General features: G+C 42.3%; 5 protein-coding genes across 10 annotated transcripts; 1 reads left to right on the top strand and 4 right to left on the bottom strand.

Annotated features, from left to right (window-relative positions):
- Positions 1-116: 116 nt before the first annotated feature.
- Positions 117-6,191, bottom strand: aldh6a1 (aldehyde dehydrogenase 6 family, member A1). The gene is made up of 12 exons (XM_063498255.1): positions 6,048-6,191; positions 5,526-5,573; positions 5,364-5,438; positions 4,927-5,088; positions 4,417-4,495; positions 3,354-3,656; positions 2,964-3,085; positions 2,439-2,628; positions 1,759-1,940; positions 1,485-1,664; positions 471-569; positions 117-364 (listed from the first exon to the last, which is right to left on the bottom strand). The coding sequence occupies exons 1-12, from the start codon at positions 6,084-6,086 to the stop codon at positions 260-262; spliced, it is 1,584 nt and encodes a 527-aa protein (XP_063354325.1). The 5' UTR covers positions 6,087-6,191; the 3' UTR covers positions 117-259.
- Positions 6,192-6,382: 191 nt separating this feature from the next.
- Positions 6,383-9,099, top strand: gstz1 (glutathione S-transferase zeta 1). Of its 2 annotated transcripts, none has more exons than XM_063498534.1 (9): positions 6,383-6,550; positions 6,870-6,921; positions 7,006-7,073; positions 7,255-7,335; positions 7,581-7,706; positions 7,838-7,913; positions 8,345-8,397; positions 8,481-8,530; positions 8,922-9,099. In XM_063498534.1, the coding sequence occupies exons 1-9, from the start codon at positions 6,521-6,523 to the stop codon at positions 9,046-9,048; spliced, it is 663 nt and encodes a 220-aa protein (XP_063354604.1). In that variant the 5' UTR covers positions 6,383-6,520; the 3' UTR covers positions 9,049-9,099. The 2 variants fall into 2 exon arrangements, with proteins under 2 accessions (XP_063354604.1, XP_063354605.1); XM_063498535.1 differs by lacking the exon at positions 6,383-6,550 and adding an exon at positions 6,569-6,790.
- A 358-nt stretch (positions 9,100-9,457) lies between these two features.
- Positions 9,458-13,058, bottom strand: zgc:163014 (uncharacterized protein LOC100038766 homolog). The gene is made up of 13 exons (XM_063497693.1): positions 12,997-13,058; positions 12,730-12,900; positions 12,557-12,662; positions 11,878-12,015; positions 11,669-11,791; positions 11,403-11,580; positions 11,196-11,318; positions 10,869-11,056; positions 10,552-10,748; positions 10,383-10,474; positions 10,242-10,296; positions 9,916-10,013; positions 9,458-9,725 (listed from the first exon to the last, which is right to left on the bottom strand). Exons 1-13 carry the CDS (start codon positions 13,056-13,058, stop codon positions 9,496-9,498), a joined length of 1,761 nt encoding a protein of 586 aa, XP_063353763.1. The 3' UTR covers positions 9,458-9,495.
- Positions 13,059-15,031: 1,973 nt separating this feature from the next.
- On the bottom strand, positions 15,032-17,919 carry tmed8 (transmembrane p24 trafficking protein 8). 5 transcript variants are annotated; one of them, XM_063498021.1, is made up of 6 exons: positions 17,864-17,919; positions 17,319-17,435; positions 17,128-17,215; positions 16,915-17,008; positions 16,417-16,710; positions 15,032-16,306 (listed from the first exon to the last, which is right to left on the bottom strand). In XM_063498021.1, the coding sequence occupies exons 2-6, from the start codon at positions 17,426-17,428 to the stop codon at positions 16,089-16,091; spliced, it is 804 nt and encodes a 267-aa protein (XP_063354091.1). In that variant the 5' UTR covers positions 17,429-17,435; positions 17,864-17,919; the 3' UTR covers positions 15,032-16,088. The 5 variants fall into 5 exon arrangements, with proteins under 5 accessions (XP_063354091.1, XP_063354088.1, XP_063354087.1 ...); XM_063498018.1 differs by having other exon boundaries at positions 17,319-17,465; positions 17,768-17,917; XM_063498017.1 differs by having other exon boundaries at positions 17,768-17,917.
- Positions 17,920-20,260: 2,341 nt separating this feature from the next.
- Positions 20,261-22,576, bottom strand: noxred1 (NADP-dependent oxidoreductase domain containing 1). The gene is made up of 6 exons (XM_063497691.1): positions 22,419-22,576; positions 22,150-22,334; positions 21,051-21,231; positions 20,808-20,962; positions 20,484-20,682; positions 20,261-20,396 (listed from the first exon to the last, which is right to left on the bottom strand). Exons 1-6 carry the CDS (start codon positions 22,574-22,576, stop codon positions 20,261-20,263), a joined length of 1,014 nt encoding a protein of 337 aa, XP_063353761.1.
- Positions 22,577-22,775: the final 199 nt, after the last annotated feature.

Genomic DNA, 22,775 nt, shown 5'->3' with positions numbered 1-22,775 from the left:
AGAGTTTCAGCAGGTGCTGTATTTTAGGAAATGACATTGTCCCAATAATGTTACAGAACTTTTGGATTGCCTTAGTGTTGTCCCCTCGCACAATAGCCACATATACATATCTAATATAAAGTCTTTTAATCTGGGGATTATTTATTTATAACTTGTATTTATGAGCTATTCACAGGTGACATATGAATCTGTTTTTGCAAGTGGAGCGTTTGACGTCTCCTGGTTTACGAGAGTAATCAGCAGCGACTGGATGGAGCATTTAGCGTCCCATGGTGGGCATGGTAACGGCAGGACTTTTTAAGGTGGCATCTTCAGCTTTCCATTGTGCGGTGACAGTTTTGATCTGTGTGTAGAACTGGATGCCCTGAAGAGCAAAAATAAAAGAGTTTACATCAAATTAAGACGGCTGCAGCTGTGTTTTTACCCTCACAGGCCCAACGACAGGATCCGTTTCTTTATTTGCCACTCACTTGCTTTCCGTAGAAGTTCATGTCCCCTCTGAAGGATCCCCTCGATCCGGTGAAGGAGAACATTGGCAGCGGCACCGGGATTGGAACATTGACTCCCACCTGCAGAAAACAAGCATTGTCCCTTTCATTTCCATAAGTGTAAGGTTTGTAAAACAATTCCCTCAGGTCCTAAATTGCTAGGGACAAGCGAGACGCAGCTGATGAGAGATGCGGTACGTGCGTGCTGTTTACAAAGCAAGCTTACATGATCGCACCAAACAGAGATAAACCTGTGGCTTTCATTTGATGTGTGAAAACAAAGCGTGCTCTTACGAAAAAGGGAGGAAAACAAAAAATATATAAAAATAAAGTTTTGTTGCGAAAACACCAAGAGGCACGGCATGGTTGGTTTAGAGTGTTTTAAACAACGGGAATAGGTTTGCATACTTGGGCCTTTTGGCAAAGGTGCATGGGAGAAAAGAAAAAAACCCCAACAAAAAACAGAAAAGTAGATGTTTGTTGCATGGAGGTTTGGAGACGAGTACGGCACATGGCCTGCACAACATTCCCCGACATGTGAACAGCAAACACAGGGCATAACTAGGCTCCACAGGCAAACAAACAGGATGGCCATGTTTTTACTTAACTGTTAAATACGAACCTGGAAATCCCTTTTGAGATTTAATTTTAACAATCCTCACCACCAACGCCCCTCTCCCCCTGAATACTACCTGGAAAAGTTTCTATGCATCCCTATTTTTATTTAACAGAAGCATATTTGCTGTTGCTATTTGCGACTTTCTTGGGTGTGGATGTGGAGGGGAAAAAGGGGTTGCTTAAGGTGTGCATTTTGGGTAGGAAGCAAATAAGGGTATGCTCAACATGGAAAATAATTGTTTTTATTTAATGTGTGAAGGCTTTCAAACAAATATGACGTTCTCTCCGCTTGAGATGGTGCATAGAAACGACAGAGCGGTGTGAATGTCTCCTTTCTCCCTTGAACGAGCTGCGCATTTGGAAGCAGCGGCCACTCACCTGGCCCACATCCACCTCGTGAGTATATTTGCGTGCGGTGGCACCGTTTGTGGTGAAGATGGCTGTACCGTTGCCATAGGGGTTCTTGTTAACTAAACTGATGGCGTCGTCCAGGGAGTCTGCCTCCAGAACGACCAGCACGGGCCCAAAGATCTCCTCGGTGTAGCACTTCATCTGAGGCTGAAAGAGCGCACAACGGAGCACTTTCACCGACTGCAGACATCTTTGTAATAACACTCACGTGCAAGTACTTTTAACACATGAAGCCTCATACTGTGACGTTGCTGAGGATGGTAGGTCCCACAAAGTTGCCGTTCTCGTAACCTTTGACCTTAATATTTCGGCCATCCAGTAGCAGCTTTGCTCCCTCCTCCACGCCGCTCTGGATCAGACTGCAGACTCTGTTCCTGGCTTGGGGAGAGATCAGAGGCCCCAGATCTGCACCAGGCTGGTCTCCTAGCAGGGCCCCAAAAAACAAACAGCTATAAGGTTACACGTTCTGTCACTTGACGGATGGGAACAAACTAAGGGCACTGACATTTCGTTGGCCACAAACTCACAAAAGCCAGGACAAGGGGCACTTTGAGGCACTCCCTCTAAAATGGATTCTTGCGGGTTTCCTGTGTATTGTACAAATTAAACTTCATATCGCTGTAAACACACAGACTCATTCTCCATTTTACTTCACATCAACTTCTTTTCTCAAAGGATTTGATCCTCTAGACCGCCATTTAGGCCCGAGCCGCAGATCTGGCCACAAATTTGCAGCATGGCTGACTCAACAAGCCCAGCTGACTCCCAATGTGAAGTTACAACAGGCCATAAGGCGAGAGGTGAGGTTAGGGCGGTGTGGGTGGCCCCGAGATGAATAAAACCATAAAGGACCTTGGGGGAAACGGGCTCAGGAGAACAGGAGAGGCCGAGGTGAAGGGCGGGGTTGATGGGGCGTGGTACCTGCATTCACGCGCAGAGCTTTGGCACGTTCCACCAGCTCCGGCAGCCAGCTACGCGCCTCGCCCACCAGTATGGCTGTGGACAGAGCCATGCAGCGTTGTCCCGCTGCCCCGAACGCCGCGCCCACAAGCTGGTTCAGAGTGTTCTCCTTGTTGGCATCGGGCATCACCACACCATGGTTCTTGGCTCCCTGCAGTACACAAGAAGTGGTTAGCCCTTTGCCGTTTGATCTCCACATTACAGCAACTGGTTAGTCACAAGCAGGGACATAAAAATCAGGGTATTAGATTAGAAACAAACGACCTACAAATTTCACATTGTAAACTTGGTCCACATTTCAGTCCACGTGAGGCAATGGAACATTTCCAGTTCGCAATCTGGGCCTTTTTAAATGTGATGCACAGCTGCACCATGCACATGCACTCCTCAGTACTATTGGACGACACAAACACTTGAATCGGTGGACCAATGCTGCCACCTTCTGGATGTTTAAAGCACATGTCAGACATTAAAACTGTTGCTCACCATGTTGGACTGCACCCTTTTGCCATTTTTAGAGCCCCTCTCATAAATATACTCCCCCGCTTGATTGGAGCCAACAAAGCTGATTGCCTTGATGGCCGGATGGTCACAGATGAAGTTCACAGCTGTAAGTGGAAGACAGTTAGAGAGATGACTTAAGTAATGACAGGTGATTACGGCTTATGATTTAGAGCAGATGTAGATATCCTCATGGTTATACGCATCGTTTTTCTGCCAAGGTAACCAAATTGTCTATCTGAATTATGGATTTAAAAAAAAAAGGTTTAAAAAAAAAAAAAAAGAAGAATTTATTGGCGGTAATTTGAGGCTCTAAGCTTATTTGTCAAACATCTTTACATCTTACTATAACATTACACAGCCACTAGCTCTTACCGTCGTGTTGGCCGTGGATGATGTTGAGCGTTCCATCTGGAGCCCCCGCGTCCTGCAGCATCTTAGCCAGCAGCATGGCGCATGTGGGCACACGCTCCGAGGGCTTCAGCAGGTAAGTGTTGCCACATACCATGCCCATAGGGAACATCCACAGGGGGATCATGGCCGGGAAGTTGAAGGGGGCAATGCCGGCACACACCCCAAGGGGAAGGCGATAGGTGTAAGTGTCCATGTCTTTGGTGATGGAGGGCAGGGTTTCCCCGAGCATCAGGGAGGTGATGCTGCAGGCGTGTTCTACCACCTCTGCACAGAAAGAAGTATGAACCGTAGTATGGTCAGGTTTAGCAACTAAAGGATGACTGGCATCTTTTCATTTCATTTCATGAGATTTTGTCCTTATGTTCAACACCCCTGGCAGTAATTGGTTATTTATGTGCACAGGCACGACATTTAAACAAACTACATGTGTGTGTCAGCTGCTACACCAGGATAAAGTTAGCAAAGGTAGATATCATGATCTGCATTTAAAAAAAATGATGATTCAAGTATGACGTAAACATGAAATATTTTTATTATAATGACAACTCCAGCTGTCACAGATACATTATTTTTATTCTAAGCCAATTTATACAACTACATCAATAAAAAAAAAAAAAACTTTTTTTTTTTTAAATGAACTGGGCGTATGAAGATGATCTAAAACATCATCTCCATGAAAGAAATAACAGTCATAACAAACCACATCAAATCACTGAATTTGAAGTAATAATTTTTTCAGGAGCAACTTTGTTGCTAAAAACTCATGTCCTTACTGTCCCAGGCCAATTGTTGCATGTTATTTACTATCATAAAAAGGCCTAAAAATATCAAAATTTAATCTTCCAAAGAATCAGTCATGAAATAAACCACCCTCTGTCCCGCTTGTCCCATATACAAGATAAAATAGATTAACAGATTCCTGTAAATGAGTTAAGAGCCTACACAAAATGCAAATATTTAACTACTTGTTGCTCAATGACAAAAAGGACATCTGTGTGCATGTGTGTGTGTCAGACACACTTACGCAATCCTCTGAACACATCTCCCTCTGCATCTGCAAGGGTCTTCCCCTGCTCCACTGTGATGGCCTTCGCAAGTTCTTTCTGAAACGCAAGAGGACGCTTGTATGAATTCTCTGTATCAGCTATATAGCCTAAAGTCAAGTTTCACTCAAACAAGAGCTCTGAACTACTGTAGAAGGACTAACATGCTGTCTGTCCATCTGTTCATTCATCCGTCCAATTCCACGGTTGGAGTGGGGCTGGATACGAGCTGTCATATGGTGAGAGGTGCACTCTGAATAAGTCACTAGCCTATTGCAGGGCTAACACAGAGACATAGCCAGTCTAAAAGCTCCAGTTAACCTAACGCGCATGTCTTTGAACTTTGGGAGGAAGCCAGAGTACCCAGAGAGAACAGGGAGACCTAAGAACCTCTCTCTGTGAGGCAACAGTGAGTCCACGCTCTTGTTTGATTCATTAATTAAACAAGGCTGAATGTGTTTTTACTTTCAGAGTACCTTACGGTGACTTACAATATTGTCCTTGATAAGCTGCTGATAGCGCAGAAAAACCTGCTGTCGAGCCAAGATGGAGGTCTCAGACCAGGAGCGAAAGGCTCTGGAGCATGAGTCTACAGCAGCCAGCATCTCCTCCTGGGTGGCTTTGGGCACGCGGGTGATCACCTCGTTGGTAGCCTGTGAAAGTGGAAAGAAGTCATGATCATTACTAAGCTGGATTTTTTTTTAAACACTAAAAATAAGTGCTGATTTACACTGTGACTCTGCTCATTCAATAATGCCAAATCTGAATCTGAATCTAAATGTTGACGTGCCCATCTACACAAACCAGTCTGGACCAGTATGCCCAGGTTAAGCAACTCCATACTGTACAAGCACAGCATGGTGAGGCATCAGTATACGTTCACCTCAACTAATAATGGATGTTGCCAAGAAATACTAGTAGTACTTACAGGATTGTGGATATCCAGCCATTCCGAGGACTTGGATTCAACAAACTTCCCATCAATAAACAGTTTGGTGGTGGGCTATGAGGAAAGATATCAGCATTTACTCGTAGGGTTGATTATCTTTGAAATGTATTACCAGATTAACAGTTACTCATAAGTACTCACCACAGAGGAGGAGGAGGAGTAGCACAGCCGGCTGACTCTAAGTGGAACCTGTGAAAGCGGCACAGCAGGGAGTCAAATCGCTAAAAGTAGCAAAAACTGCAGTATTTATCCATCCAAGAAGTACAATGTGCTGTTTGATTTGCACATTTTGTCAACCAGCTGCAGCCTGTTGGCCGATTAGATTAATGTGCAACTACTGAGTGTGGAGTTGTGAAAATGGGGACAAAGTCAAGCTGAGTGAAGCGGACTGAAAGAAGGAATGCGGTCCAGGCTGCAGGTGCACGGTTAGACTTCTTTGCGCTTAAATGCACCTGCAGCTGAACACGAGTAGAAAAACTTTCTTCATGTTATAAATCAGCTCTTAAAGGCGTAAAATTATTATTATAACTTTTAAATCCTCTTAAGATTTCTGAACTGAGGAAAAACTTTATTCCTCCTCTGTAAAGGAATCCACGCACATAACTTCTGCAGGACACTGTGTCAACAATCAGAGCTGACCACACGCTGCCACTTGCACTTTACCTTGGTCCTGAACGCTGATCTCAGAGCTGTTGACGCCATTCTGGGATATCATGTGCTAGGCCGAACTGATTTGACCCACTGTGCAGGAAGGTAGCACGGTGGCCAGCAGAAGACAGCGTTCAGCTTTCTACCCCACAGATGTGAATCACCTGTGGGCGGGCTCTGGGGAAATCTGAGGCTTCCTATAGGCTCCAAATTCGCCCTCTCACTAATAACGCAGCGTGATTGGGCGCTCGATATTGCCTTCTGTCCAATCACGACTCCAGGTCTTGGATTAAACCCGCCCTAGCTACGGATCTCCATCAACTATTGGCTATTTAAACCAGTCAGTTCTCCTGTCAGGAAGTGTGTCCCAGCTGAGCTGTATCCACACGCAGTTTTGAACAAAGTGGGACTTTGCTGTAAAGTGTGTCATCTTTAAGCGATCAGTGGCCCTTATCCAAAAGATTAAAGTGTTATCGCAGCCAGCGACAATGCGCTTGTCGTTAGCCTGCCTCGCTAAGGTACTGTCAGACCACTGTTACTGTTGGGTGGGTGTTATGTGTGTATCAGCTGTTTAATTTGAACCATATGAAGCCCAAATGGTGCTTAGTCATGGACCAAAGAGTAGGTAGGAGGGAGTTTAGGGGACACATCCTATTGGCTGCTCAAAGTGGATGAGATTTTTTGTAGAAAAAGTACTTGCAGTAACTGGTCCAGTCTAGTCGAGAGAAATCTGCAGAAGTATGGCAACTCAGACTAAGGTGAACCCACTGCATAAAACCACAAAGCAAAACTGACTTTGTTTCCAAACTGAGTTAACATTTTCTGTTTTCTGTTCAGCCCATACTTCACGGATACTTCAGAAGCTCCTGCTCCTGGAGGGTTCGCATTGGTAAGTCATGCCCTGGGATTGTTCAGCTAAGCTTTGGTGTAACTTTTTTTTATCACTAAGGTAATGAACTTGTTTGTGCACCAGCTTTTGCTCTAAAAGGTGTTGAATATGACCAGCTTCCAGTCAATCTGATCAAAGATGGAGGGCAGCAGGTACAGTGTGCAGACAAACATGACAGTTTCTACATGATTGCTTGAATATTAAAGAGTCCGAAATCATGCTAAAACAATATGAAGTTTCTTAACAAGGTGCTGTCTTAAACAAACAATAAAACCATGCATTTCTTTTTTTAAGTCATGTGTTAGTCTGACAATGGCTCTCTCTGTGCCAAAGCTTACAGAGGAGTACAAAGCACTAAACCCCATGCAACAAGTGCCTGCAGTGGAAATTGATGGCATCACTCTCTCTCAGTCGGTGAGTCTGCTTTCATAACAACGTCACGTTATCTTATTACATTTACTGAATATTTTGGTAACACTGGTAACAGTTCTAGTAAAAATCTGACTTGTTACCCCCTTTTTCTAACCTTTAAGCATTTGCAGGTAGTTACTTTGTAATTTCAAATAAAATACATTGAAATTCCATTTAATTACACCTTTAGTCACAGACTGTATTAAAAAACTTTACCAAAATTCTTTTTTTTTGGTTTGTTTATGTAGCTGGCAGTGATCCAGTACATCGATGAGACCAGACCAGAACCCCGTCTTCTTCCAGCAGACCCAAAGGCGCGTGCCCAGGTTAGGATGATAAGTGACCTCATTGCCTCAGGTATACAGCCCCTGCAGGTAAGCAGAACACAGTCCACAACGCCATCAGTTCAAATCTCTACTCTGCAAGCATGGATTTTTGTGAACCAATGTCAAGGTCAACCTGCAAGACCAGTAACTTTATCTTTTTTAATTCCTGGACTTCTCAGAATTTGTATGTAATCCAGAAAATTGGAGCGGAGAAGATGCAGTGGTCTCAGCACTTCATCGATCGTGGTTTTCAAGGTAAGCGGAAGCCTGTCATCTAGACCTCTATACTTTGTTTTAATTTTAAATGAGAACTGCACTCTGAAAACACTTTGTCTGTTTTACACAGCAGATGATGAACACTCTGAGTTGCCTCTATAAGTGCACATTTTTGCTGTCATTACAAAGCGTGACTCATCAGCTTAACCATCCTGCTTTGCTGTAATGTCGCAAGCAGGAAGGCTTTTAAAACTGACGATGATGATTAAATCAACAGTGATCCATTCCTGAGAACTTAGCACAGAAGTACAAACTGCTAACATTTCTGTTCTTCTAATATTTACATTTCCAAACTTTCCAAAGTAATAATCTAATTCTGCCCCACATTTGACACCCCTGCTCTATACATTAGAAACATGATGTGATGAGAAAAATGCCAATGTGGTTTACATGCATGCGTTATCCCCCAGCTCTTGAGCCAATTCTGAAGCAAACAGCAGGGAAATACTGTGTAGGCGATGAGGTAAGAACATGAATATGTCACAGGATAACATCTGGGCAATTTCCAGCACAAAGATTACTTCTTACTTTCTGCTTCTCTTTTAGATTTCCATGGCAGACATCTGTCTGGTCCCACAGGTCTACAATGCAGAGAGGTATGCTATGAGAAGTTTCATAAAAACTGCAATAGAAGTGCTACTTTAATAGAGACGGGCTTTCCACAAAATCCAATTTACATATTTTCCCTCTGGCGTGCAGTGCTGTTTCTCTGTCTAGTGTGTTTTGTTCGAGCTGACCAGCATTTAAGATAGTGGCTATAAAAACATCTGCCTTGTTTTAAATATAATGGAACCAGATGAAACTAGTTTTGTGCCACTCAAAAGCATCAAATAATACATTTGGAAGGTTAGCAGCAGCATCTCTTTCCAGAAATCAGAACAATTTACTTCTATTATATTCAAGAGAAGGCAGAGATCCCAAAACATGATATAACCTCAAAACAGCCTGTACAGGAAAGCATCACCACTATGCTTTTAATGTCTACAGGTTCAAAGTGGATGTGGGGAAGTATCCAACCATCAAACGGTTAAATGAAGCTTTACTTGAGATTGAAGCTTTCCAAGTGACCCACCCATCACGCCAACCAGATACACCTGATGATCTGCGTGCTTAGTACAAAGCCACTGAGAAGTTGTTTGTGTTAAATAAAATGACTGAAAAGCGACTCTGTTCCACTGCAGTTACTTTAAATGACAAGAAAGGTTCGAGTAAAAAAATATTTATTAGTATTTTAGCATGAAATTGAACTATGACTTTAATTTGCCTTCAAAATCATACAGATACGTGGAGAAGAGGTACGGGACAATAATGTGTAAAACACAACGCTCAGAGATTTGCTATGGAAAGTGGAAAACCTCTCGTCTCACTGTTTGCACCGCGTTCCCTGATGGTGATTTTCGAAGACACATAATAAAGTAAAAGAATCACACAGGAGACACATAAATAGAAAATCAATGCAACAAAACACAAAGCAGAAGAATTAGTCTTTCAGACAAAACGCTCTTCTCATGTCTGATCACGTCACGGGCCATGGTGGCTAAAACCTGTTTCCAATTTGGACTCATTTGTCAAAAGGAATCTCCACGGTGCATTTGATTGTGTCATCGTAAAAGGAACCAGAGCAGTCCGACCCACCAAACACCAGCAATGCACACTGGATTTTAACATTTTCACCCTGTCCATGTGTCCCAGTGTCTCTTAGGATAGCGCTGCCCAAAAGCATCATGCTGTGTCCAGCACGAGGCCTGGAGCAAAGCAGGGGAGACACCAGTGAAATCCACATATTCGTATCTGGGGGAGAAAAGAAATGAAGCTTGATTAAAAAGCAGCTGATTTCATCAATATTGATGCTTCGTGCAAAATAACAACACTGGACTGAACCGGAACAAACACACCATATTTTTTAAATCCAATAACACTGGAAAAAAAAAAAACAACAACAAAAAAAAACAAAAAAAAACAAAAAAAACAAAACGCTCACCTGTATTAAAGATGTGAACATCCTGCAGGGCTCCGATTGCACTGCACCCTCCACTGACTAAAATCCTGTTGTCTGAAACTGGGAGTGCTGCATGAAACCTGTCAATTTATATATAAAGAAGTTTTACCTGTATCATTATTATGGCCAATCTTTACATATTCTTAAATATGAATTATGTTCAGCTAAAAGAAAAGAATAATCTCACTAGGACGAATTTTGTGTTAAACAACATTAAAATTGCACTTGACTCTTTCTGGGATGCCCAAGGATACTACAACCAGATGGCTACATGGATGACATTTATCAAGGTTGATTAGTTTACTCACCCTCGAGGCAGCGGTGGCATGTTCCCACTCTTCACAGCTGTGTACTCCATGAATCCTTCACTCAGTAGGGAAAATGTAAGCATCAGTGCAATCCTGGACACTCAGTTTCAATCTAAGGCGGTCAGTGAATCTTTATCTTACCCAGATCTAACACATGGAGGTCGTTAAAGTAAGCAGCGGTCTTGCGTCCACCGAATATGATCAACTTCTGAGACAGAAGCGTAGTCGTGTGCCTGTTAAAAAGCATGAAATTAGCATTCCTGAGAATTAAGAAAGCACTTAGGGTACAGTAAATTTACTGAAGACTGACCCAAACCGAGGCAGAGGTCTGTCCCCTTCCACAATAGGCTGGTACCAGAGTCCAAACTCTGGGTTGAAGATGTATAGAGCATTACTGCAGGATTTATCCCCTGAGGAAAGGCTTGACTGAACTCCTCCAAAGACAAAAAGCTCTTTTTTGTAAAAGGCTGCAGAGTGATACGCTAAATTTGGAACGCTGCCTTTTGCCTTAAGGATGGAAAATATCCACAAATACAGCAATGAAAAGAAAAAACAAATAGCCTATTTCACATACACGTACATGCTTTTAAAGAATGTGAAAACGCAGCATGTTAACAACAAACCCACATTGACAAGCTTCCACTTCCAGGTCAGAGTATTAAGGATGTACAGCTCCGTGTAGCGCCGACCCTCCCTCAGGCCACCGTAAACAAAGACTGCTTTAGAGTCTGGGTCATAGGTTGCAGTGTGTCCTCGGGCACAGGGTGGTTCAGGTCCAGAAGCAGAGGAGTTCAGCGGGAACCAGAAGTCACCGTCTGAAAAGAGGTCAGGTAACGATTAAGTACAAATTCTTCCTCCACCGGTGCCACACACCTTCACTCTAGTGAGATGCTTTATAGATTCAGGAAGTTTATACATATATGGCCAGATGTATATTCAGCAAAGTCCACTGACCCAACTCGAGCTTCCACAGGGAGTCCTTGCAGTAGTTTTGTTCTGAAGTCTCCCCTCCAATGAGGATGGCAGTATCAGGGTCACTCAGACACATGGTGTGGCACCAACGCTTTGACGGACACGCTGAAACTAATCACAAATCTTTGTCAAAGCCACTTCTGTGCAATACTGTGTAATCCCAATATTTTTTTCCTTTTTGCCTCTGACCTCCTCTGTTCTCACTCTTTATGAGCACAGTCATTTCTTCTTGACTGTTTATCCTGGATGACCTCATCTTCTTAGGGGTCGAAGCTTGGTCTACATCCTCTGAGAGACTGTCCACGTCCTCAGAGCTCCACCTCAGCTGGCCTCTCCTACTAATGACTGTACGTCTGGGTGTCTTTTCCTTCCAGTCACACAGAGCGCACAGCAGACCTGCGTCAGTTACTGCCCTCACATGCAGACACTAACATACACTTAAGGATAACACTCACTGTAGGCCACACTGGAGGTTTATTCCCCACAGCGGAGTCACTGGTGTCGACTTTATTGACTTGGATCTCAGCAAAGCACACGCTGTCGCTCCTGTCGCTCAGGTGTGAGGTCTCAGAAGTCACCTGGATTTGTATTAATTGAACAATCATGATGCTCGAAAACCAAAGCGTGCATTCCCACTGAACTATTTTGGCCCCGTTTATCTCACCGTTTCACTTTCAGCATCTTGGGTGTGTAATGTGGTGGAATGATCGGTCACATCGTGCCCTTCGGGGAACAAGCATTTCCTTTGAACCAAAGGGGTACTGCTGAAGACGCTGGAGTTGTCCTGTGGCTGGTCACAAGTCTTGGCAAGAAATAAACAAGTGAAATGCCACTATGCAATATCAGCTACGAACTGCTTTTTTGTTTTAAATCCCACATATAGGCATGATGCCTAGCAATCTGACGTAAAGAAAGCAGGGAGTGTAATGGAAACTAGCACAAAGAAATTAATATTAAATGATGATATATGCCATGAAGCTATTTATAGCAAGGTGAAAATGGTGGAATCCGATTCTGTTTTCCAAGAGTTATTTATATTTTCACAAAAAAGTAGAAAAAAAAAGCAATCAGCATAAGATATTAGGTTAAACTTCACCTTCCTTTTAGGCTTATTGTATCTACTCAGTACAGGAGTTGGATTAATTGCATTCAGATAAGCTATATTTGTCCTTTGCATGCTATAACCTGCAGCCTGAACAGTTTGTGTGTTTTAAAGTGAGGCTATATGTAAATTCCCCACTGCATTTAACCATTAGTAAAATAACCCAGACTTTCCCCACACAAACATGAGCTCTACGTGAGTTTTTTCGGATCTGGTCGCGCTAAATACTTGTGTTTTGTACCTCTCCAGAGACTGTGAGTAAAATCTTGCCATAAACTCCCCTCCTGCCCCTCTCTGCAGCCACTTTGACCATCTCAGGGCTCCAGTCACCTTCCCAAGTCAAACACCTGAGCACAAAGAGATCTCAGCAAACTCTAGTTTACAAATTCACAACCTTGCGGCTACTTCACGTACCTAAATTGAGAGGACAGAATCCCAATTTTCTGAGCTGGTACTTCTGCACTGACCAGAACCTCGACTGAAATTGTGGTCAAACTGCATTCCCACTGTCCCAGACCGAAGATGACCAGCTGCTTAGGAAGAGGTAGCGGGAGATGGACTTGAAAGCACCTCCGGTTAGATTTGCTGTGAAGAGTGAGTCCAAGTAGTGATTCTTCGCGTTCTTAATAATCTGTCAACATGTTTTGTTTTTTTTTATTATTTACTTATCAAACGACATACCTAATAAACTGGCGGGGGGCGTCACGCAAAGACCAAAGGACATAAAAATTCAGTCTCCCCATGTTGTTTTACGGATCCAATACGTTTTGAGAGCGGCAAACATCGGCGGTACTTAGATCTCCAGTGCTAACCTCTGATTGGCCGAGAGGAGCTCGAGGCCGTGGTGAACACGCACAGGTGAGAGGTCAAAGTAATTAAGAAATAGGCCCCGTAGTGGATCCGCTGGTTGGACTCCAGATGCCTCACTGCCTTTCTATATGTCTTTGGATAAAGGGAAGTCAAGTGTATGACTGAACATCTATCCATTCGCTTAGCAAATTCAAGATCTTTGTCTCATAACAGAAATAAAAATAAAATAGTTACAATTAAAATTCTAAACACCAAATATCTGCAATCAGTATTTATTATGGATCTATACGGGCTGACTGAATAGACTTTCAAAGTCATTTCAATGTTTTATAGACACACAATTGATTGGCATGATCAAATTTCGTCAGTCATATTTGCTTCACGTATTATTGGTGATCAAGTGAGAACCTCCACTGCACTAATAGCAATATCAGATAAGAGTTCTAGCTTCTCTCATCAGTAGGTGAGAGTGGGGCCACTTAGGCACGAGGTCCATCCAGGAAATGTGGCTTGTGGCTACCATCTCTACTACTACACTGTTTTCCTCATGTTAGCACTTATAGTTTTGGGGGGGGGGGGGGATTATATATGGTACAAAGAAACTTCTGAGTGTATATCTGAAATTTTCAAACAATGAATGAACTTTTATTAAGAAGACTAATCGTGCACTGTGGTCGTAAAGGGATGGACATGGTAAGGAAAAAAATTCAGGTAGGCTGTGGTGTTTTGATGACGTGCACTTGGTACTTAGGGGGCCCAAAATATGCCAACAAAATATAATCATGTCAGTTCTTGGGCTCTGTGGTAGTGTGGTTGTGTCATATTACTTTATTATTCTGTCCACCCTCAGGAGCAACATTTCATCCAAGAGGCGACAATGCTAAAAACAGCTTCTATTATAGTTCAAATCCACTTGCAGTCTGAAACAATGCACTCTGGTTCTTACTTAATGAGACCCAAGCTGATGTAGTGCTTGGAATAACAAGAGTAAATCGATATATTTATCTTCATCTTTATTCTGATTGTTTATATCGCAAGAAATTAAATGATAAAAACAAAGAAGAAATCAAATGACAAACTAAACGGGTGTAGGTTGATGCTACAGCTTATATAACACCTGCACATGACGCCAGACCAAAAAATGACCGCATAAGGAAAATTAGATCCCAAACCTCTGATTTACATACAGAACCAAGACAAACCATGAAAAAGAAAGAAAAGGAGCATTTATCACAGTACTGAATAATGTTAGTCCTATGCAATTTTTTAAGCAGTTGAGTGTGCTGCAAATTTTTATTTAGTCAGTACAGTTCCAAAGGTCACCCCTCGAAACAGAAACTCAATGACTGTTCACATTTGTGCTAACCTTGGGTTTCTCAAAATAATATAATTTCATCTTCATTTGTATTTATTATCCCTTTTTTTAAACAGCTTCTGCATGCCAGCTGGCATCCAGTTATGTTAGAATCTAGTAAATCTTTATATTTCCGTGGTTAATTGAATAAATAATGAATTTGATGATATTGAGAGTAGCTTTCCATAAATTTTTGATCATTTTTCTTTAAAAAAAAAAAATCCAGTAAAGCCCAAGTAAGACTAGCTGCGTCTTAAGATTGTGAGAGGCCTTAAGGGAGAACTGAAAATAAAACCTGGTTTCATCAGCACCTCTGTGCAACTATTACATCAATCCCCTAATGTCACAATTTAATGGAAACACAAGGGGCCACCCTGAAGTGCTTTCTAATCCTGGATGTGCAGCGAGACTGTTATGAAATGACGGGGTCTCGGGTGAAATGCGCAGCTTTGGCTGGCCATTTTTTTATTTATTTTTTTCCTCAAGCTGTCCAGCAATCGACCGTGATTCATGCTGGTTTTATCTAATCGCCTCAATTAACCACAAAGGAAATGAGACAATGGTCTGTTTATTGTGGAATTAGAAATTTCAGGATTTGATGCCATCAGCATAACTTACAATGAGGGTTTAGTACAGTACAGTACAGTATCAGTTGCTTTACAGTATGCTGTATACAACGTCAGCAGCCAGATCTGTGAAATCTTTGGAAGATGCACAGAGTGATTGAAATGAGGAAAGAAAGATAATCATTTTTTTTTAAAAAGACCAAAAACAAAACAGTAACTTACTTCTTAGATAGACTTGTGCACAAAAAATAATCTACCTCCAAACATAATGAAAGTGTGCAAGTCAAATGTAAATATTGATTTTTTTATTACATAACAAGAGCTTCATGTGATAAGGGATGGCTTTTAATTGTGTCATAAAAAGCACAGTCTGATTACCACTTGCTTCAGTACATTCGACTTATATATATATATATATATTTTTTTTTTTAACCAACACACCACTGTGACAGCAGACATCGCCATACTCTGAATTTACATAATCTGAAATCTCACGTGATTAGGATCAATACAGAGAAGAAAAAAATAAGTTAGGTTGGTAACAAAGACAAAGCAATAAGAATAATAAGAAAAAAAAAAGGTGCACAAGCTCACTCACTCACACACACACACGCACACAAAACAAAACTTCTTTCTTTAGATCATAGCTGATTTAACACAGTTATACCCGTGCAGGCGTTCCCTGATCACTGCTACCATAGATCTGTTACAGGTGAAGACAATAGATATTTTATGATGGGCACTTGACCAAATAGCACGGTGCACACATGGGAAAAATGGCACATATGCAAGGCTTCTTCAAACACATGTTAGCAAGACACTGAAGCGTTTGAAATCAGTGGGATTAGGGCTAAATTCAACAAGAGACAACACAAGCGGACGGTGATAAAAAATAGATATCCCTATATATATATATTTTTTTTCTATTTTATTTTAGAATTTCAATTATGTCTCCCCCCCATCCCTCCCCCGACAAGTGTGGAATCAAAAATAGTTCATTGTTCTTCAGTAAATTGTACATTCATAAGCGATAAATTGGCGTCTCAGGCACTGTAATAAACCCTGTAGTAAAGTGTTTTATTTCGCCAAAGGGAGTAGGAGTTGTCAAACTTCAGGAGATAAGTGCCTTCACCTGGAAATTCGTGGCTCCCCCCCTGCACGGACAGGTGGCTGTCCTGGCGGTACACGGGGAGGATTTCAGACAAGTTAGAGTTGGTGTGAGTTTTGGAGCCCTTCTCGACGTCCCCGTTGCCGACGGGCCCTGCAGAAATCACATGATCCACAAAGTCAACACACCGAATCGTAACCCCAGTGGGGGGAAAACATATAAAAGTACAACTGCGATTGCAAAGAGGGGCGTCGGCGCCTGACCTTCAAGCTCCTCCTCTTCGTCCTCGTCATCGCTTGACTCACTGATATGCACCGTGATGGACCGGCTCGTCACGGGAGTCCAGTCAAAATAGATGCCGAAGCCAATGTCGTAGCCGTCTGTGGCAAACTCCCAGCACACTTTATTGGCTTCGGGCACGGTGGGCACGTGGACCGTCATGATGTCGCCTCGGTACACGGTCACCAAGCTGTCCTTCTCTGTTCGGAGCTTCGCCTTTAACTCCTTCACAGCAGCAGATGTCCAAGTTGTCGGGGGGTTCAGGGGCGGCATCTGGGCTGCCATCAGAAGGGACACGCGGAAGTGACTTTAACAAGATGTGACAGCAGCTGCAACATTTTATCCAAATCATTTTAAGATGGCAAAATCTCAAGCAAATACTGTGCACGCACACTGCAATTAGTGGGACGTTTATGAACCCGCAGAGTCAGAATCACTGCAGAACAAAGCAGCTGTCACGATAGCTCACTGCAGGTCCTCACCTTTCATCTCGGCGGAGAGCTGACAGCTCCCTGCACTGCTGTTCTCCTCACCTCCTTCCCCCAGGGCCAGCTCAGCAGGGGCCTCTTCATTACCCTCAATATGCGCACACATCAGGGTTATTATTGTAAAGATATAGCCTTACATTGTTTGACTACGCCGCCCTATATACTGCAACTTGTTTACAGCTCACCTAAGCACACAGTATTACCTACCTCAGAAAGACGTCCTGAATCCTCCTTGGTGTCATCCATACTGTCTTTGGACTGAGTAAAGCTCTCTGAAAGATTTGTATTCTGCAGCCTTAAGTAAAGAAAGAACAGACATTTTAAACCTAGATAACATTCAGACCACCCATCTGCATAGCAGCTGCATTTAAAAGCCACTTTCTGCAGCAACAGGTTACCTGTCCGGTGGCGTGTTGTCGCACTGTTTGGCTGTTACTCCGGGGAAAGATGAGAAAGACAGTGATGAAAGCCGTGACTGGAGCTGTGATGTAGCCTCTAATCTCTCCATGGCTGTCCTGAGAAGGCAAACACCTCAGTCTGCGTGGCTGCAAAAAGATGAAACCCCGCCCCTCCCAACCACAGGGGAGGGAGACGGATGAAGCTAGCCTCCTAAAGCAGGCTGTTTAAACTAAGCAAGCTGCCGTTTCACATAATAAACCCTGTCAACCGCAGTATTGCCTTCTGATTTAACAGTTAAAGCAGTAGCGACGAGCTGTGTTTACATGTGCGTGGAACTCTAGCTTCATTAACCAGGCTAGCTGTTAGCTTATAGCTCACGCTAGCTAACCAGCGAGCAGTTAAAAGGACAACCGAAGCTGCGGACACAACACCCAAAAACTTATCTCACCACAACGTAGCGCCGAAAATATGATGTGATTTTAGTTTAATCAAACTCAGGGCATGAGGAAAACTGCCTCCATAGCCCTGCAGTCATGTGACGGACCTCTCCACAGTGCTGCCGCTGATGCTTCTGCTGCTCAACAGGAAAAAACAGACCCGGATTTTTTGACACTTCCGTCTTTTCTCGGAAAATCAGCGAATCTGCATCCTTGCCACGATCCTACTGCAGCTCCTCTGAGGACATACACCGCTGCTTAATATTTAAACCAGTCTAAAAGTATACGTCCCAAAGCCAAATCATAAACACAGATTATTTAACAAAATCTAAAACGGAAAAAAAAGATAGTTGTTAAGTGGTTTTTCTCATGATACAGTACTCTGCAAAGGTCTTGAGGCACCCCCTTTTTCTTATTCTACTGGGAAAATCTAGGAAAGAAATAGGAAATTTATTAAAAAGTGTACATACATGGAAAGACAACATGTAAAACAAAAGCAGAGTTTGTACAACTACAACTCTCTTAGGCAAGCTTTCCTGTTATTTCTTTAAGCAGTCTTTAAAGCTCTTCTCTAGATGTTGGCTGTATTTTTGTTCCATTCCCTGTCAAGATGATCCCACACTGTTTCAATATTGTTGAGGTCCAGGATCTGGGGAGGCAATCCATGACTGACAGTGTTTCCCTGTGCGTAGTATGCTCTTAATGCATTGGCAGTGCATGTGGGATCATCGTCATGCTGAAAAATGAAGCTTTTGGCAATCAAACCTAATGTTGTTCCATTAATTTCAACAAGATCGCCAACACCACTGGCTTAAATGCAAACCCAAACCATGACAGTGCCTCCACCGTGTCTTGCAGATGGCTGTAGACACTCACTGTTGTACCTCACCCCTGATCTCCTCTGTATGTCACATCTGGATTCATTACTCCATCTGACCTGTCTTCAGTTCATTTGGTGTGTAATTTGGTATACTTCAGCTGTTTCTCCCCATTTTCCTTATTTAAGATTGGCTTCTTGACAGAAGTCTTTCCATTGAGATCTTTACTGACGAGGCTACAGTGAACAGTAGATGAAGGTCCAGGTTTTTTTTCAAGAGGCTGCCAACAGATACAATTTAAAATTGGTTCTTTCCCAAGTCGCCTGTGCTGTATAGAGACAACACTTGTTCATCCATGAGTGCTGCGGAGACTCAGGTCGTTTGGAGTGGAGGGCCCACTCCTGAAGACCTTCTATGACTCTGTGGTGGCCTCAGCCATCTTTTATGGTGTGGTCTGCTGGGGCGGCAGCATCTCTGCTGGGGACAGGAAGAGACTGAACAGGCTGATCCGAAGGGCCAGCTCTGTTCTAGGATGCCCTCTGGACCCAGTGGAGGTGGTGAGTGACAGGAGAATGGCGGCTAAGCTGTCATCCCTGTTGGACAACATCTCCCACCCCATGCATGAGACTGTGACAGCACTGAGCAGCTCCTTCAGTGGGAGACTGCGGCACCCACGGTGTGGGACGGAGAGATTTCGCAGGTCTTTCCTCCCCACTGCTGTCAGACTCTACAACAAAGACTTTTGCAGCTGATCAAACCCACACATGTGCAATAAGACTGCTATATGTGTAATTCTTTCTCTGACAAAGTTGTACTTTTGTAATTTTCTTACTCAGTTGTATATAGCATTTGTATTCTATTTTATTCTATTGTATATATTATTCTATTTCATTCTATTGTATATAGTATTTTATTTTATTTTATTTTATTGCATTCCAGTGTTTTCTAATTTCTGCTACATAACTTTGCACTTTTGCTGTAACGAAACAAATTTCCCACCTGTGGGATTAATAAAGGTCATCTTATCTTATCTTATCTTATTTTTTTGATGCTTTAATGTTTCATAGATCAGTGTTGAGTGGCTTAATAGAGAAAATTAACAAAAAAAAAATTAAGCTTGAGACTTTTGCACAGCACTGTAACTGTACTGCATAAAAGTATCTGAAGTAAACCTATATCTACATTTCACAAACTTTAGTGAGTCCTTCATGTTATAAAATGATTTTCAAAATTGAAAATGTAACACAGTAATACAAATTTTGAATTGGAAGCACACTGACCAGCCTCATTATTTAAGACAGGTCATAAAAAGCTAAACAGACTTTTATTTACTTTTTAATTTTTCGTATTGTTATGTATGCTTTCAAAATGTGACACAAGTGTTTTTAACCAACTGTAACTTTACTGCATCTTTAATACTGCATAAGGATAAGTGAAACTGCTTGTGTAACACAATAGTTTTACACTGATCAGCAACAACAATAAATGCACCGACCTAATACTGTGAATGTACCCTTTGCAGGTTTGGGTTCCCATCTATTAAGCTACTTATTCCCCACTCAATATGAGCAGTCTTTGAATGTGACAGGGTACCATGGGGTTTCTGTGCGGTTTCCCAGCAGATTTTTGCATCACAGAGACTGAGTTCACCTATTAGTGATTTTAATGCTGTGGCTGATCAGTGTGTCACTTTGCTGGTGTCTCCATCTGGGATTTATAAGCTGCAGAGAGGCGCTGTTGCACAGATTTACTGCTTGATAGAAAGCGCAGCAGCGGGGTCTCCCTGATCTGGGCATCCATAAGTGAAATCCAGGGAAAAGGCCTTTTTGGAATAAAGTTGAAATATATAATTATTATTTAAATGAGATATATGACAATTTAAAAAACAAACAAACACTGATCTACTCACTCATCTGAGGGAAGAGAAGATGCATAGGATGAATTGATGAAACTGTGTGCATTTAATTGCACAGTGTCTCCACATTTTTCTTTAAATATTGATTTAATTAAGAGGAGAGCCTCACTGGATCCCAGAGTGGCAGAGGTGCAGATATTCAACAGGATATACAGCACCGCACACACCCAGTTCAGACCCAGAGAAATACCTCCTACATGTGGAATCAAAAAGTACAAACTAAGAACAGAACTTGTAAAGAACTTGTTTAACTGAAGCTCATGCAAAATACTTTCTGTCACATATGAAACAAAATGAAAAGATGCTGAAGTGACATACCTTTCATTGTGAGAGGACACGATGCTTCTATCAGCAAAGGATCTGATAAAGCTGAGGCCACGGGACTGCAGGACAGCCAAACATCCACAGTGTCACAAGAGACGACGTCATACTTCGGCTTCAGGATGTAGTCGTGTCCAAGAAGCTTAGCTAATCTGAGACAGTAATTCAAAAGAAAGTGATTCATTGACCCAACCCCCCCAAAAAATTACCAGCCCTATGTGTGTGTGAATGTGGCTGTACCTGGTGACAGGAATGGCAGAGGTGAAACTGTACACAAGGCAGTGTTTTGCCAGATGAGAGTGGAGATCAACGCAGACTTTTGGGATTTGAGAGGGCAGACAGCAAAGGAAAAGAACATCCGCCCATGCTGCCAGTCTGCGATTGTCAAAGAAACATTCAACTTCTGTATGGACAAATTCCACTGAAACACAGAACACACAAGGATCTTAGCAAACACTTTTTTTTTTTATCAGTACACACGGAAGTTTGGTCCAAGTGCAATTTAGTTAAACCAACACATGCTTAATGATTAACTCAAGAATACCATAGAGTCACAACGAGCAACCAATAACTATTCATTGTCTTAAATGGGCGTAACTGAAAAAACAAAACAAAACAACAACAACCTAGCTTAAATCTGCTCAAAAATGCATCTGGGTAGCTTAAAAATTTAAGAGTGAAGAGAGTCATTAAGGAAGTGTATGGAAACCCCTCAGATTACCCACTATCTGAAACAAGGAGCTTTAGCTTCTCATCCCTTAAGCCAGCTTTCTTCTGATTGGCTGCCCCTTGCAAACAGAAGGTTTGACCATATTAGTGGTATCCACTCTGAGTGATATCATGATGAGCCAACAGTAGGAAACCTAGCATTTATTGCCACATGAACAGCGATCTTTCACCTCACATAGATTACTTCAACGAAAGACAAGCTCATTATTTGAAGTTTTGACCATGTCTAATATGAGCATCCACCACTGTAACGCTCTATAAACACACAACAGAATAAAAAGGAAATAGGTCCACCACTTTAAGATTATGTGTCTCATGACATTTAAAGCCTCTGTCACAAGAAATTATTATACTCATATTGTATATAGCATTTGTATTCTATTTTATTCAATTGTATATAGTATTTTATTTTATTATATTCTATTGTGTACAGTATCTTATGGATATATTATTCCAGTGTTTTTTCTATAATTTTTCTATGCAACTTTGCACTGTCCACTGCTGTAACAAAACAAATTTCCCACGCGTGGGACTAATAAAGGTTAGCTTATCTTAAATCCACTGCATCACAAGCATTTTTCTCTGATTTGGGCTTTTTGTGTGTGTGTACCTGCTAACTCTGGTCTCCTAGTGGAGATCTTAATATGTGAGGGTTTGATTTTGGTCTTTTCAAGAAGTGCTAGGCACAGCTGTTTTCCCAGATGGCCCATCCCAAGTATACCCACGCGGAGGTCGTCGTCCTCTCCTGGTGCCACTGGCTTTCTGATTTTCGCTGTGCGCCTTTTGATGGCACATCTATAATACAAATGAATAAAGCAGCTCAGACAGATTAAAATATACTCAAATGACTGCAAGACTATACGTGTGGGATGAGTTCACCTTAGCGAGTCGATGAGTTCACACACGAAAGCTGCGTGCGCGCACCCGCAAAATGTCAGTCCAGCCGAGCGCGCACGGAGGTAAAGTAACTTCTTTTCGTCGTCAGCGAGCCCGCTCTCAAAACACAGAGTGCTCAGGTCAGCGACTATGTCCACCATCACCAACACCCTTTACAGCACACAGTTAAAATATTAAACCCCTTAAAATAGTCCAAGTCTACGCTCTTAACACTTTTCAATGGAGATTTGGGAACTAGTTCTGTTGCCATGCCAACATTAACTTAGCGAGGTTAGGCTTTCAAAATAAAAAAAAAATCACTTGACAGACGGACGTATAGTTTTCAGAATAAAATATATA

Source organism: Pelmatolapia mariae, linkage group LG16_19, assembly GCF_036321145.2.
Source record: "Pelmatolapia mariae isolate MD_Pm_ZW linkage group LG16_19, Pm_UMD_F_2, whole genome shotgun sequence".
Taxonomy (NCBI): Eukaryota; Metazoa; Chordata; class Actinopteri; order Cichliformes; family Cichlidae; genus Pelmatolapia; species Pelmatolapia mariae.
Note: the sequence above shows the minus strand (reverse complement) of the source record. Positions and strands in the feature narration are given on the sequence as shown.